Genomic DNA, 12,057 nt, shown 5'->3' with positions numbered 1-12,057 from the left:
CCACCCAGCTCTGGCTATGCCTCCCCAGTGGTCTCTTCAACAGTTAACCACACCATACATCACTATTGCCCAGGTCAGGCAGTGAAGGATAGGCTGAGAGAGGATGGAGAGACTTTCTTCTCACCAGGCAAGAAAATGAGTCCAATATTTCAGTAAAGAAATTGTTTTACCTGGAGCAGCTGGACTTCAGGCAACAGAGAGATTGGGGTGGGCTATGTATTCCCTAAGGCATCTTCTTCTTGGAATGTGGCCACTAGGAGTCTTACACGTTGGTTGCAAGGAACTTAGGTGCAGTGGAGAAAGCCCCTTTCAGATAAACTGGCTCTTTGGCATCCCAGGAGGATGTGTTCCCCAGGAAAGGCCCAACCCTAGGAAAATTTCTTTCCCTCTTTCATCCAAAATAGACCAAAAGAGGAAGAAGTTTCTTTCTCTCTTAAATACTCAAGGAGGTGCCCCTGACTCAGTTTCTAATGTGCTCCCCTCAGAGCAGCAAAGACTGTGTCTGGAAAGTAAAAGATGCTTCTATAGGGCTTACCATTTAAGGCCTATGTCTCCCAGGGACACCAAAGTCCAAGGGGTTGGACCTTGGCAACTGAAGTTCCAGCAGTGGGGTTGGCCTGTCATTGGATGTGTGAGAGACTTAGTTGCCTCCTGCCATGTATATTGCTGTGGGGTGTGGTAGGGTTCAGGCATCCAAGGTTGCCAACTCTCCTTTTGGCTTGTGCGGAGTCTCTCACGCTTTGAGTTCCCCAGTAACCTAGGCAACATCAGCAGCCTTAGTCCATCCCTGTGTGTTCAGCTCTGTTCAGCACTCAAGAAAGGGCCAGATGAGAGGGAAATGCAGGCCTTGCTTTAGGAGATCTCTGCCTGGAGATAAAGGTTCTCACTGCAGGCAGCCTGCGGGCTGGGTAAGAAAGAAGGGCCTTTTAAAACAGGTATCAGCAGAAAAAGAACAGTCCTAGCCCAGCATGGACCAGGGAGATGTGAACAGCTGGACCCTTGGGGTGACAGACAGCCGCTGTGCAAACTGCGAGAGGAACTGAACTGACCTAAGTGGCCAGGAGCTCTCCAAGGTCTTCCCACCTACGGAGATGGTGAGAGGCTTTGGTTTTGCTGTCCGTGGTGCTGAATGATCCAAACCACTCACTGATAAATGCCACGTCTAGCCTCTTTCTCCCTACCATCACCTGTCCTTCTTTTAGGTCTTTCCAAATAGCCAGTGACAACACCTCCCTCCTTCCAACACAACCTTACTCACTCTTTCTCCTATATCCAACCCGTCTTTTAAATTATTTTCCCAAATGGTCAGTTGGCTTTTCATGGTCCCTATCTTATGAGTGAGGATATGAGAGATAAAGGTGGTGATTGAGGGAGTATTTTAGAAGTAGGGACGCTTGGAACTATCTGAATGGCTTCATGCTTAGCATTCAGCAAAATGGAAAGACCCACTTAGTAGATAGAGAGCCTACTGAAGATCACAACAGTATCGTTGGGAAGCAATGGGAATGACTTTTTTTTTCTGAGAGGGAGAACCAAAGCAAAAGGGGGAAGACTTGGCCATGGTCACCTAGCCATTCAGAGGCAAAATTAGAAATAGACGATAAGCTCCCATCTTCCAGTCAGGCTTCCAAACCACCTCAGGTGAGCCTCTGAATGAGAAACTGTCAGCAAAGCTTTGGCACCTATCATGGGGAGAGTCTGTTGCTCAATGGTCCCGTGCCACTCTGTGGATCCCCACCTGTAGCATCCAGACCCTAATGCCCCTGGAAGGACACACTGCACACCATCAACATTGATTCTCAGCAGGTGAACCCGTGTTGCTGTGGTAACTGGTACCCACTGCACTATATCCAGCTCTACACTCTGGCCTGGACATCTGAACTGAGACTGTATGTGCCCATCCTCCTGTGGTTTAAGGGGAGGAGGGAGCAGGGCTCCTCCACTCTCCTGTCTAAGGCTGTGCCTGAGGGCTTGGTGCCCTCATTAGTTGGAGCAGACAGCTCCCTCAAAGAACAGGCACATCTGCCTTCCAGTCTTCTGGTACCCAGTGCTGATAGCCAGAAACTCACCCTCAGACAGCATCAAGCCCCAGAGGGAAGTCTTCTTCACTCCCACATCCCACATCTCAGACGATAATTTTGGATGTTTAGCAAATCTAAGTCAGTTCAATGCTGGCCGCATGTCCTCAAGGTCCTGCTCCTGAGGGGCACACAGTGGCTCCAATACGAACCCTGCCTGCTTGTCTGTCACCAGAGAGCTTAAGTCCAGTAGCAAAGGAAAGGACTAGATTCAAAGTGACAGAGCCCACCCAGAATCATTGCAAATGCTCTAAAATAGATTTTTTGTTTTTCAAACCACAGATTGTGTGACAATAACAGACCATAAAATCGATTTTGTGGGTCACAACTAGCATTTATGTATGAAACAAATGGATACATTAGCACAGAGTAGAATGGCCAAAATTATAGCTGTGGTCAAACTAAATTTTGCTTTGTGAAACTGGATCCAAGCAGTCATTCGCACACAAGCACACGTGTGCACACAGTAATACAAAAATACATGTGTTAATGGAGTCCAAGGGCAATAAAAGATGAAGTGCTGTGTTCTGAGAAGTGAGAGTCTCTAGAAGAGGTACTCAGAGGGAAAAGAATGATGGCTTCAGTCCTACGGTGCTGAGCAGGCCCTCTGGAGGAGATGGCATGGGGCTAGGTTGAGGATGAACAGGAGTTTGTTGGAGGACAGAGTATCTCGGGGGCTGAAGCACCAGTGATCTGGGCATGTGCTAGGTCTGTGACAGCAAATGCCAGCTGTTACTGGGGTGCCAGGCAAACATAGGATCCAGGGGTAGAGAAATCTTAGTATCATGCCTAGGGGGTTGGACTTCATTCTTGAGAGCAATAAAGAGACACTGTTGGTTTTTTTTTTAAGTATGCATGGCATTTCACCATGGCCAGGACCACCTTCCTCACCAACAGTAAGGGAGGCATCCCTCAACATGCCAGGTAAGAAATGTCAGTGGATACAGGAACAGAAGGGTCTTAGGAGTCTGGCATTTTCTGCTGAGGACACTGTCTGTTTCCCTTGAAAAGATTTTATTTTCTTATGAGTAGTTTGCCTGTATGTATATCTATCTGTACACCATGTATGTTCTTAGTCCCCAAAGAGATCAGAACCAGGTATTGCATTCCCCTGCAACTGGGCTTAGGAATGGTTGTGGGCCATCATATGGGTATTAAGCATAGAGACTCTGGTCCTCTGCAAGAGCAGCCTGTGCTTGTGACCACTGAACCATCTCTCATCTCTTTCTGATGGGGACTGAGCCCTGGAGCACCCCTCCAGGGGTCTCTCATTGAGGATAACAATCATGGTGAGGCACCACTGGCTGACAAGGTGGGCCTCATGCTGATGGCACTGGAGGCAAAGTTTTTCAAACCCTGAATTTGAGAACTCTGTGTATTCAGAGCACTAGAGTAAAGAATAATTGAGCTAATAGAATCTCACCCCCATTGTTTGCTGCTCTCCGACAAGCGCTCCTTAATAATCTGTCTTTGAGCTCACTGTCAGCTCAACGGAAGTGAGTTTCTAAGTAACTTAATTTTTTTTCAGAACTCACTGCTTCCAAAAAACAATCTAAAGTTTCCCGTCCAGCCCTATGACTCTGTACTCCGAGTTATTTATTTTAATTAGCTTTATATTGTATATTTAATATGAGCCAAAAAAGAAAACCCACAAACATATGCCCATTAGCCAGTAAGTAGAGCTCTGGTACAAATCACCCCCCCAAACAATGAATCAATCAGAATTGTAATCAAAGGGGAGGTGAGCTCTCTGCTAACAGTGATGCGGAGCACGCTCTGGTGAGAGGCTTTGGGGGAATCTCAGGGAGAAGGCATACTCCTGCCTGGAGGGTGTTGGGGGAGTTATGGAGATGCGCTTTGAATCTAGACCTCCAGGGTCAGAGCTCAGGTTGGAAGCTGAGTCTGAATATTCTTGGCCTTCATGCTTTGCCCTTGAGGAAGCCTCAGTTTCTGTTCACTGGACACGGCTGCTCTAAAATGTGCTATTGAACATCACGTTCAGCTTTGGTGTGGATATCGGTTCTCCACAAACATATAATATGTAGTGACCTGGCAGGCAGCCATAGCTCCCAGGCAGCACAACCCTGCATCCACAAACATCTATGTTACCACAGTCAGGTGGCCCAGAGGTCAAGAACACAAAACGCAGAGCCAAACCTTGCCATCTTGGTAACCTCGATTCTCCCTGTGCCTCAGTCTCTTCCTCTATAAAAAAAGGATCGGAACAAAGACTGAATGGCAAGCGTATCTTGTCCATTAGACTCAGCTGGAAGAGCACCTGGGTGGGCAGGCACATGCCGTGTAAGTGGCAGCTATTGTGGAAATGCAAACGCTGCTGTTGGAGAAGAGTATGAAGCCCACATGGAAAATGATCGAAGAAGCAGCAGAAATTGTTTGTTGTGCTAAAAGCAGCCAATCTTCAGCCATAACCCAGGACTCACAATTGGGTCCAGTTTTGTAGCTGTGGAATAAAGGAATGAAGTTTCACAAAGAGCTAGTCAGAGAGTGTGTCTGAAATAGGTTTCTTTAGCGTGCCTTTCAGCCACTGAGTAAGATAAAGCCCTATGTGTAATTTTCATATAAATGGCTCATATTAGCTTTCAGATATGCATTGTGTTTTCAGGTCCGGGAGAACTAAGGAGTGTGGACCTTATCCTGCAGGTACTAGGGAGCCAGGGAGGGCTTTTGAGGCAGGAGGGCGTCCTGACTCTCAGTGGTTGGCATCTTCTCTAGGGAATGCCTACAGAGAGTGCCTGGAGAACGGGACCTGGGCCTCAAGGGTCAACTACTCACACTGCGAACCCATTTTGGATGACAAGGTGAGTGCCCTCCCCCACCCCCACCAGGTCCTCGCAGCTTTAGGATGCAGGCTGAACACAAAGGACCTCATGGGCAACAGAGCCAGCCTTGGTGACATCCAGACCCTCTTCTCTGCATCTCCTACCCTCCACAGGGTCCCCCTCCAAGAGAGCTTGGGTTGGTGAGGTGAAAGAGAGAAAGGGCACCGTGTAGTCAGTGCTCCCTAATGGACTCTGTGAGCACTCTCTTTCCCTTCTGTGGAGCCTCACTTTCCCCATTGGGCATTTTGCTTCTATCATCCCACAGAGAAACAAGTACAGCCTTCCTAACAGGAAGTTGGGCCTTGCCACACTGCACTGGCTCTTGCCAGTACTGCCAAAGATATAGCCTCCCTTTGCCCTTGGGTTTAGTTTTGTGATCCAACCCAGGGTCTCATATATGCTAGGCAAACACTCTCCCTTGAGCCCCACCTCCAACAAGCTGGGCTTCATTGCTAACCCAAAATGGTATGTCCCAACTGCACCCCTCCCTTCAATCACCACAGAAGCTCTCAGGTGGTCTGGAGCCTTTCCTCAAATGAAGTCCAAGTGTAGAGGGTGGAACATTGGCCTCTCCCAAGAATTGGAGCCCAGGTGTTCCACAAAGAGGCCTCAGGGGAGTGTGAGGAGTGCTTGCTACAATGGCCTGGCTAGAGAGAAGCTTGCTCTCAACAACCCTCTGACCTTCCTCCTGGCAGTGAGACAGGATGGACTGACCTGTATCCCTCTTGAGTACTACTACTGTGTTCTGCACTGCACATCCTCATTGCTGTGCTCAGGGACCAGTTCCAACCTACCCCTCTGGACTCCCTATGGGTCACTGCTTCTAAGGCAGGAGGGAAGGTTGGTCCCATAGTTCATATGTCATAGCTAAAGTTACTCTCACCCTCAGTTACTCTGCCAGCAGAGATCTGAGCAGAGGCTAAACTCAGATGTGGCACTGTGGAGGATCAAGTTTTTAATCTGCATCTTAAGCCCTAGCATATCTCAGAATAGCTCACATCCAAATGTACCCCTAAAATGTATGCTGGGGGGCCTGGCTACAGTTTGTGTGAGTGTGTGTGTGTGCATGTGTGTGTGCATATATGTGTGTGTGCGCACGTGTCTGTGTTGTTGAGAATTAAACCCAAGATCACACATGCTAGACAAACTGTCACTGATCCCCAGCTCCAGCCCTATTTATTTGTGCATGTATGGATTTATCTATTTAGAGCCATTAAGCTGTCCAGGTAGGTCCTCCTAATCTCAAGTAGCTGTGCCAAACAGTCTGCGCCTCCAGACTTGAGCCATTTATAATAACAGAGAGCCACCAGCGGGAAGATCTAGAAGCCTGAGGATACTTAGAGCCATTCTTTGTCCCAAGGTCAGGGCAGAAACAGCTGGAATACCAGCCCTACTCCCACATAGCCATGCCTCTGTCTTCCCATGCCTGTCTGTCTGTCCAGCAGAGAAAGTATGACCTGCATTACCGAATCGCCCTCATTGTCAACTACCTGGGTCACTGTGTTTCCGTGGTGGCCCTGGTGGCCGCTTTCCTGCTTTTCCTAGTGCTGCGGTGAGTCCACCTCCACCCTGCTTCCTCCTTGTCTTTGCCTCTCCCAGACATTGTCTCTTCCATTCTGGGGCCCGGGAACAGTAGCCAGAAGTGGGTTTAAGCCAGACCCCCAGGGCCATGACCACCAGCCTGCCTGAAGGGTAGAGAGCAAGCCCAGCTGGGACCACCAGGGGGTCCTTGGGCTCTGGTTCAGCCCCACCCTCATCCCAGGCAGTGTTGTTCCCAACTGGGTTTTATCCTGCTGGCCCCCAGCCTGAGCCCCAGATGAATCTGGCTGACCCTGACCTGGGCCTCCACAGGAGTATCCACTGCCTGCGGAATGTGATCCACTGGAACCTCATCACCACCTTCATCCTGAGAAACATCACGTGGTTCCTGCTGCAACTCATCGACCACGAAGTGCACGAGGGCAATGAGGTCACTTCCGGGAGCCTCAGACTCGGGAGTGGGGGAGTGGGCATGTGTGGGGAGGGTGCCTGTCTGGCTGCCTGTCGGTTCCTAGCCTATCTCATGTAGTAACCCACCCTGGGGCAGGCCTTGGGGGTTGCTCCCAGCTAAAGCTATCACTGCATGCCGTGCCTCCTGCCCCCTGCCCCTGACCCGGTCCACCTTACAAATCCAGGTACCTTAGAGGAAAGGAGCTGGTGTTAACCTCTATCAAGGGTTTTCTAGCTTAATTTTCAATGTAGGACTAAAGAGATTAATTCCCTTCCACGGACATGGCAAGTGAAGCTCAGGGATAACAGTTACATTGTTGGTGTGGTGTGTCCACTCCATGGCCCTGGCCCCAGTCCCCCCTAGATTTTTGTCGACTGTTACTGCTGAGTGTCCAAGTCACTGTAAAACCTAACCTGGAAGAGGGCCAGCTCTACTCTCTGTCATACTTCATAGAGGTCTCAGTACATTGTCTTTGGCTGACCTGGCCCTTAATACACACACACACACACACACACACACACACACACACACACACACACACACTTGGTTTAGTTTGATCCTTAACTCAGCCTGGCATTAATGAGATACACTTCACCTGGAAAAACGGCAGCTTAGTATTTGGGTTCATAGCCTCCTACCCACCAAGACTCTCTCAAAGGACCAGGGCTAGAGGCTGTGGGACAGAGGTATGGGACAGCGAGCCCCTCAGCCTAGGAGCAGTACCCAGAGCCCACTCACTACTGTCTCCCACATCCTCCACATGCTAACATTGACCATAAGAGAACTCTGGGAGAAAGCCACAGTGATGAAGCCCATGACTTGGACCTTGGCTCAGAGGGATCACTGTGACTCTGGGACAGTGCCTGTCCTTCTTACATTCATGCAGTGTTCTTGGGAGTGTCTCCTCTCAGAGGAGCAGGGACAAGTCCATCTCTGCTGTCTTTCTTTTCCCTCACTGCTGGACAAGGTGGCTACTTCAGGGCTTAGAAAAGTGCCTGAATTTTTAGAGGCCTCAAAATTAACAAGAGCCTCCCGCTATGAGTCAGCAGGATCCCCTAACCCCAGCCCCTCAGGCAGCCCCACCCTACTCTCTGGCTTGCTTCTCTCACATCATTTTTCAGGTTTTTTTTTTTTTTAATTTTGTTGTTTTGTTTGTTTTTGTTTTTGGGATTTTTGAGCTAGGGTTTCTCTGTGTAGCCCTTGTTGCCTTGAAACTCACTCTGTAGACCAGGCTGGCCTCAAAATCAGAGATCTGCCTGCCTCTGCTCCAGAGTCCTGGGATTAAAGGCATGAGCTACCATGCCTGGCTTGCTTCCTTTCTTTATAAGTGAAAGTTCAAAGTCAATCCCTGAACGAAACCCAGTCTGACCAGCTGTGTAGCCAAAGGGACATTGAAAGCAGTGCTCAGTCAGCCCCATGACCAGCTGTGTAGCCAAAGGGACATTGAAAACAGTGCTCAGTCAGCCCCAGTCAGCGGGCAGAAAGCCAACCATTCTCCTTCTAGACTGAAAAGATGTATCAGGCACGGTGATACAGGTCTGTAATCCCAGCTATTTGGGAAACTGAGAAAGATCTTTATAAGTTCTGAGCAAACCTGTGCTACGTAGTGAGTTCATAGCCAGCCTGGGCAATTTAGTGAGACCCTACTACAAAATAAAAACCTGTTCAAAATTCTTTAGAGCTGTAGGCTCAGCGACAGAGTGCTTGCCTAGCAGGTGGGAGACCTTGGGTTCCACCCCCTATACCACATAAGCAAAAGGAGGCAGAAGAGGCTGGGGAGGAGAGGAGGTCAGAGGCACACGGAAGAGGAGCTGCCCGGAAGTGAGGGTGGGACCCCGAGGTACCCCACTGGGAGTTTTGTTTGGAACCCTGCCCTTGAGTCTCAAAGTTCAAGGTTCCGTGGCTCCCCGAGGGACCTGCTCTGCTGCTCCAGCAGCCTTTCACCACCCCACCCCTCCCCACATGCAGGTCTGGTGCCGCTGCATCACCACCATCTTCAACTATTTTGTGGTCACCAACTTCTTCTGGATGTTTGTGGAGGGCTGCTACCTGCACACGGCCATTGTCATGACGTACTCCACAGAGCACCTGCGCAAGTGGCTTTTCCTCTTCATTGGATGGTGTGAGGATCCCTGGCCAGGCGGACCTCCTGGGAGAGGGGCACTGTTGACAAAATCCACGCTCTCCCCCACTTCATCTTGAGGCCCAGGACTGAGCCCAGCCTGCCTTGCCACTCCCTTGCAACCCCCAGCCACTGCCCCTATGCAGTCTTGACCAACGCTCAAGTACAGCTCTGCCCGCCACATTGCACCATCTCAGGATGCAGCTGCTTCCACCATTCTGCCCCCCAAACCCTCCAGAAGTCATTCCAGAAAGACTTCCTCCTACCCAAGATGACCAGCCCAAAGACACTTGTCCCCTACACCATACCTTGGCGAGGATGGCTGAGAGTTGGTCAGGGCAGGAGCTGGGACATGCACCATGGGGGTCACAGGTGGCCTGTAGTTAGAAAACCCAAAACCATCCCAGGCCCCTGTGATGCCCTGCCTTGACACTACAAGAGGGTGTGTGTGCATGTGCCCATCCCTGCAGCACATGTCTCTCCTTTCAGGCATACCCTGCCCTATCATCGTCGCCTGGGCAGTCGGCAAACTCTACTATGAGAATGAGCAGTAAGTGGGACAGGCTGGCCTGGGGGTTTTGAGCGCCCAGATGACAGCAATTCCCTATGGGGTCATAGGGGCAAGAGGCGGTAATTGGCGTTAGAATAGGGTCACATCTAAGGACCTTAACATTAGGAAAGCCTCAGAATGACAAACGGTGCTCAGGAAGTGGAGGGCTGCCTCTGTAGGTGGTAAGCTTTCTCTCAGGGGTGTTCAGACAGACACCAGAAATGTTGGGTGCTCTGAGATGGCTGTCTGAGACTGGCCTGCCCTGGATGACCTTTGCTGCAAGAGCCAGAGACTTAGCCCAGCCTTTCTTCCAGTCCCAAAGCATCTCCAGCTGTCAGTGAACCTGTGCAGGCAGTAGGTGCCTTCTCTAGTTTGCAGCTCGGCTCAAAGGCTAAAAACTGGGCCCAAGGCTGAAGAAGGTCCCACATCACCTGCAGCTTTGCGCCCTGAGTGTCTGGCACACAGCACAGGTTCTACAAACAACAGGTGACATGGGACAGCCAGTCCATAGACCAGTGAAGGAGAGCCCAGCTCTTCCTTGCTTCCTGTACCTGCTGCATGTCCAGTCCTGGATGCCCCAGGCAAGCCCTGAGACTGGCCACAGGAGACCAGCCACACCAGACACAACAAAACACAAGGCAGGGCCTTGCTAGGGTAGCTAGTACACTTAGTCGGCTACCAAGAACTGCCCTGGAGCCTGGGGCTTGGGAGGGGTCCCAAGAGTCCTAGTTCTGAGTTGAGAATCTGTGTCCACCTCAGCTGCCCTGTCTTTTTGCAGGTGCTGGTTTGGCAAGGAAGCTGGTGACTTGGTGGACTACATCTACCAGGGCCCCGTCATGCTTGTGCTGTTGGTACGTCCTCTGTGGATTAGTGGGCTGGGTCACAAGGAGCAGAACAAGAGATCCACACAGGCAGAGGCACCGTCAAAGACCTGGCCTGGGCCACAGCCTGCATCCATTCCGTACTCTGCCTGTGCTCTGCCCACTGGTTCTCCTATGGGCTCTGCCCGTGGCAGCCTGCACAAGGCTTCAGGCTTTCTTTGCTATTTTCCTTAGGTCTCCACCTAAGGAAATGGTCTGTCTGGTTGGTTCTAGCGCCTTCCGGGGGTCATATGTTCCTTGTCAGGTCCAGTGCTGAGACAGGAGGGTAGGCAAGCTGAAAGGTAAGCCAGCTTCTGCTCAATGCATTGCTCAGTTCCTCTGCCCCCAGGAACAGCCTCTAGGGCCCCGCCCACCGCCCTCAGGCTGGCAGTAGATTCCAGAATGCGGTGTAATGAGCAATTGTTCCTGGGCCAGCTCCCCGCCCTTTGCTAAGTGTATTCACAGCTAAGATATAATTGCCACCACATCTTTAATGTACAACAAGCTTTAATTAAGATGGAGTTTAAGTAGTGGCTGCATTCTAGGGGGGGAAAAGAGCCCATTATATATCATACATTAAAAAACATACAAAAAAGCCCCATAAGAAATTGGCATTTATATAAGATTTATTTTAGGCTTCTATGAGTACCAGTTCTCTTAAAGGGCCATAGAACTCTCCTCTTTCACATACCAGGTGCCTATTAGGTCTACCTTTGTCTACCATGGCAACAAGTCCTGTCATCTCCTCTGTTCCCTGACTCTTGCTCGCCTGTGACTGTTGGAGTCACTGGATCCCATCTTTGCAATGTCCTTGATGGACGTCAGCTGAAGATGACTAGGAAGGCCTCCCACCCACCTTCAGGGCTACACTCACTTAGGCAGGGGCTGGCCTTTGTCAGCAGTGAGGGAAGGGTTGTCCTTGGACCAGCAGCTGCAGTGACTCACTCACCCCTCAGTGTGAATGAAAACCTCCCAGCCAGCTGCCAGGAGCTCGGGTAAAGGACCAGGGCTTTTGATAAACCTGGGACCCAGCCAAGGAAGGCTGGCCTGGATGGGAACCAAAGGCTTGTGAATGCGCTCCCACCTAACACTGTTGTCCAGGTAGCGAGGAAATCATAAAGAAGTGGGAAGCATTTGGGGGTTCAGCTCCCGACTGCCCAAGTATACATACCTCCCTCTCTGACTGCATACCAGCTTCCTTTGGAGCCAGCTGCTTATAGCAGCAGAGATTTCTAGGACCCAAGCTGAGCCCTCCTACAGGTTCTGTTCCCAGCATGTCCAGATGCGCACACATTTGCTACATAGGAGAAATGATACTGCCCATTGCAGAGATAAACCCAAGGTTACAGACACAGCTAGAGCTGAGACCCAGGGACTAGCCTCCTGCTCTCTACCCTACCTGCTTGGCTTGCCTGCCTCTCCCGTTCTCTAGAGGGTTGTCGTCATTTATTTCTGGATTCTGTGAGAAGCCTGACCACTGCCTAGTAGTTATTGTGAAAAAAAAAGGATGTTTTTTTTTTTCATTACAACTGACACGTGGCTTTATAACCAGGGTGGTCACTATGCACCAATCTTCAAGGCAAGTCTGTGGTTATCTGTAGGACAGCTGAGGAAGCA

At 50.4% G+C, this 12,057-nt stretch overlaps 1 protein-coding gene across 4 annotated transcripts in view; it reads left to right on the top strand.

The window, feature by feature from the left end:
* Positions 1–12,057, top strand: part of Crhr2 (corticotropin releasing hormone receptor 2) — a 43,372-nt gene that overhangs the window by 23,796 nt on the left and 7,519 nt on the right. For 2 of the 4 annotated variants that reach the window (XM_021164562.1, XM_029478864.1), the window contains 6 exons: positions 4,812–4,897; positions 6,364–6,470; positions 6,770–6,887; positions 8,877–9,030; positions 9,520–9,580; positions 10,359–10,431. In XM_021164562.1, the coding sequence (XP_021020221.1) occupies positions 4,812–4,897; positions 6,364–6,470; positions 6,770–6,887; positions 8,877–9,030; positions 9,520–9,580; positions 10,359–10,431 (599 nt within the window). Of the gene's footprint in view, positions 1–4,811; positions 4,898–6,360; positions 6,471–6,769; positions 6,888–8,876; positions 9,031–9,519; positions 9,581–10,358; positions 10,432–12,057 lie in introns of all 4 variants that reach the window. The other 2 variants (XM_021164561.2, XM_021164564.1) reach the window with 1 other exon arrangement.

This window comes from Mus caroli, chromosome 6 (genome assembly GCF_900094665.2).
Source record: "Mus caroli chromosome 6, CAROLI_EIJ_v1.1, whole genome shotgun sequence".
Classification (NCBI taxonomy): domain Eukaryota; kingdom Metazoa; phylum Chordata; class Mammalia; order Rodentia; family Muridae; genus Mus; species Mus caroli.
This window is presented reverse-complemented; position numbering and strand designations above follow the sequence as displayed.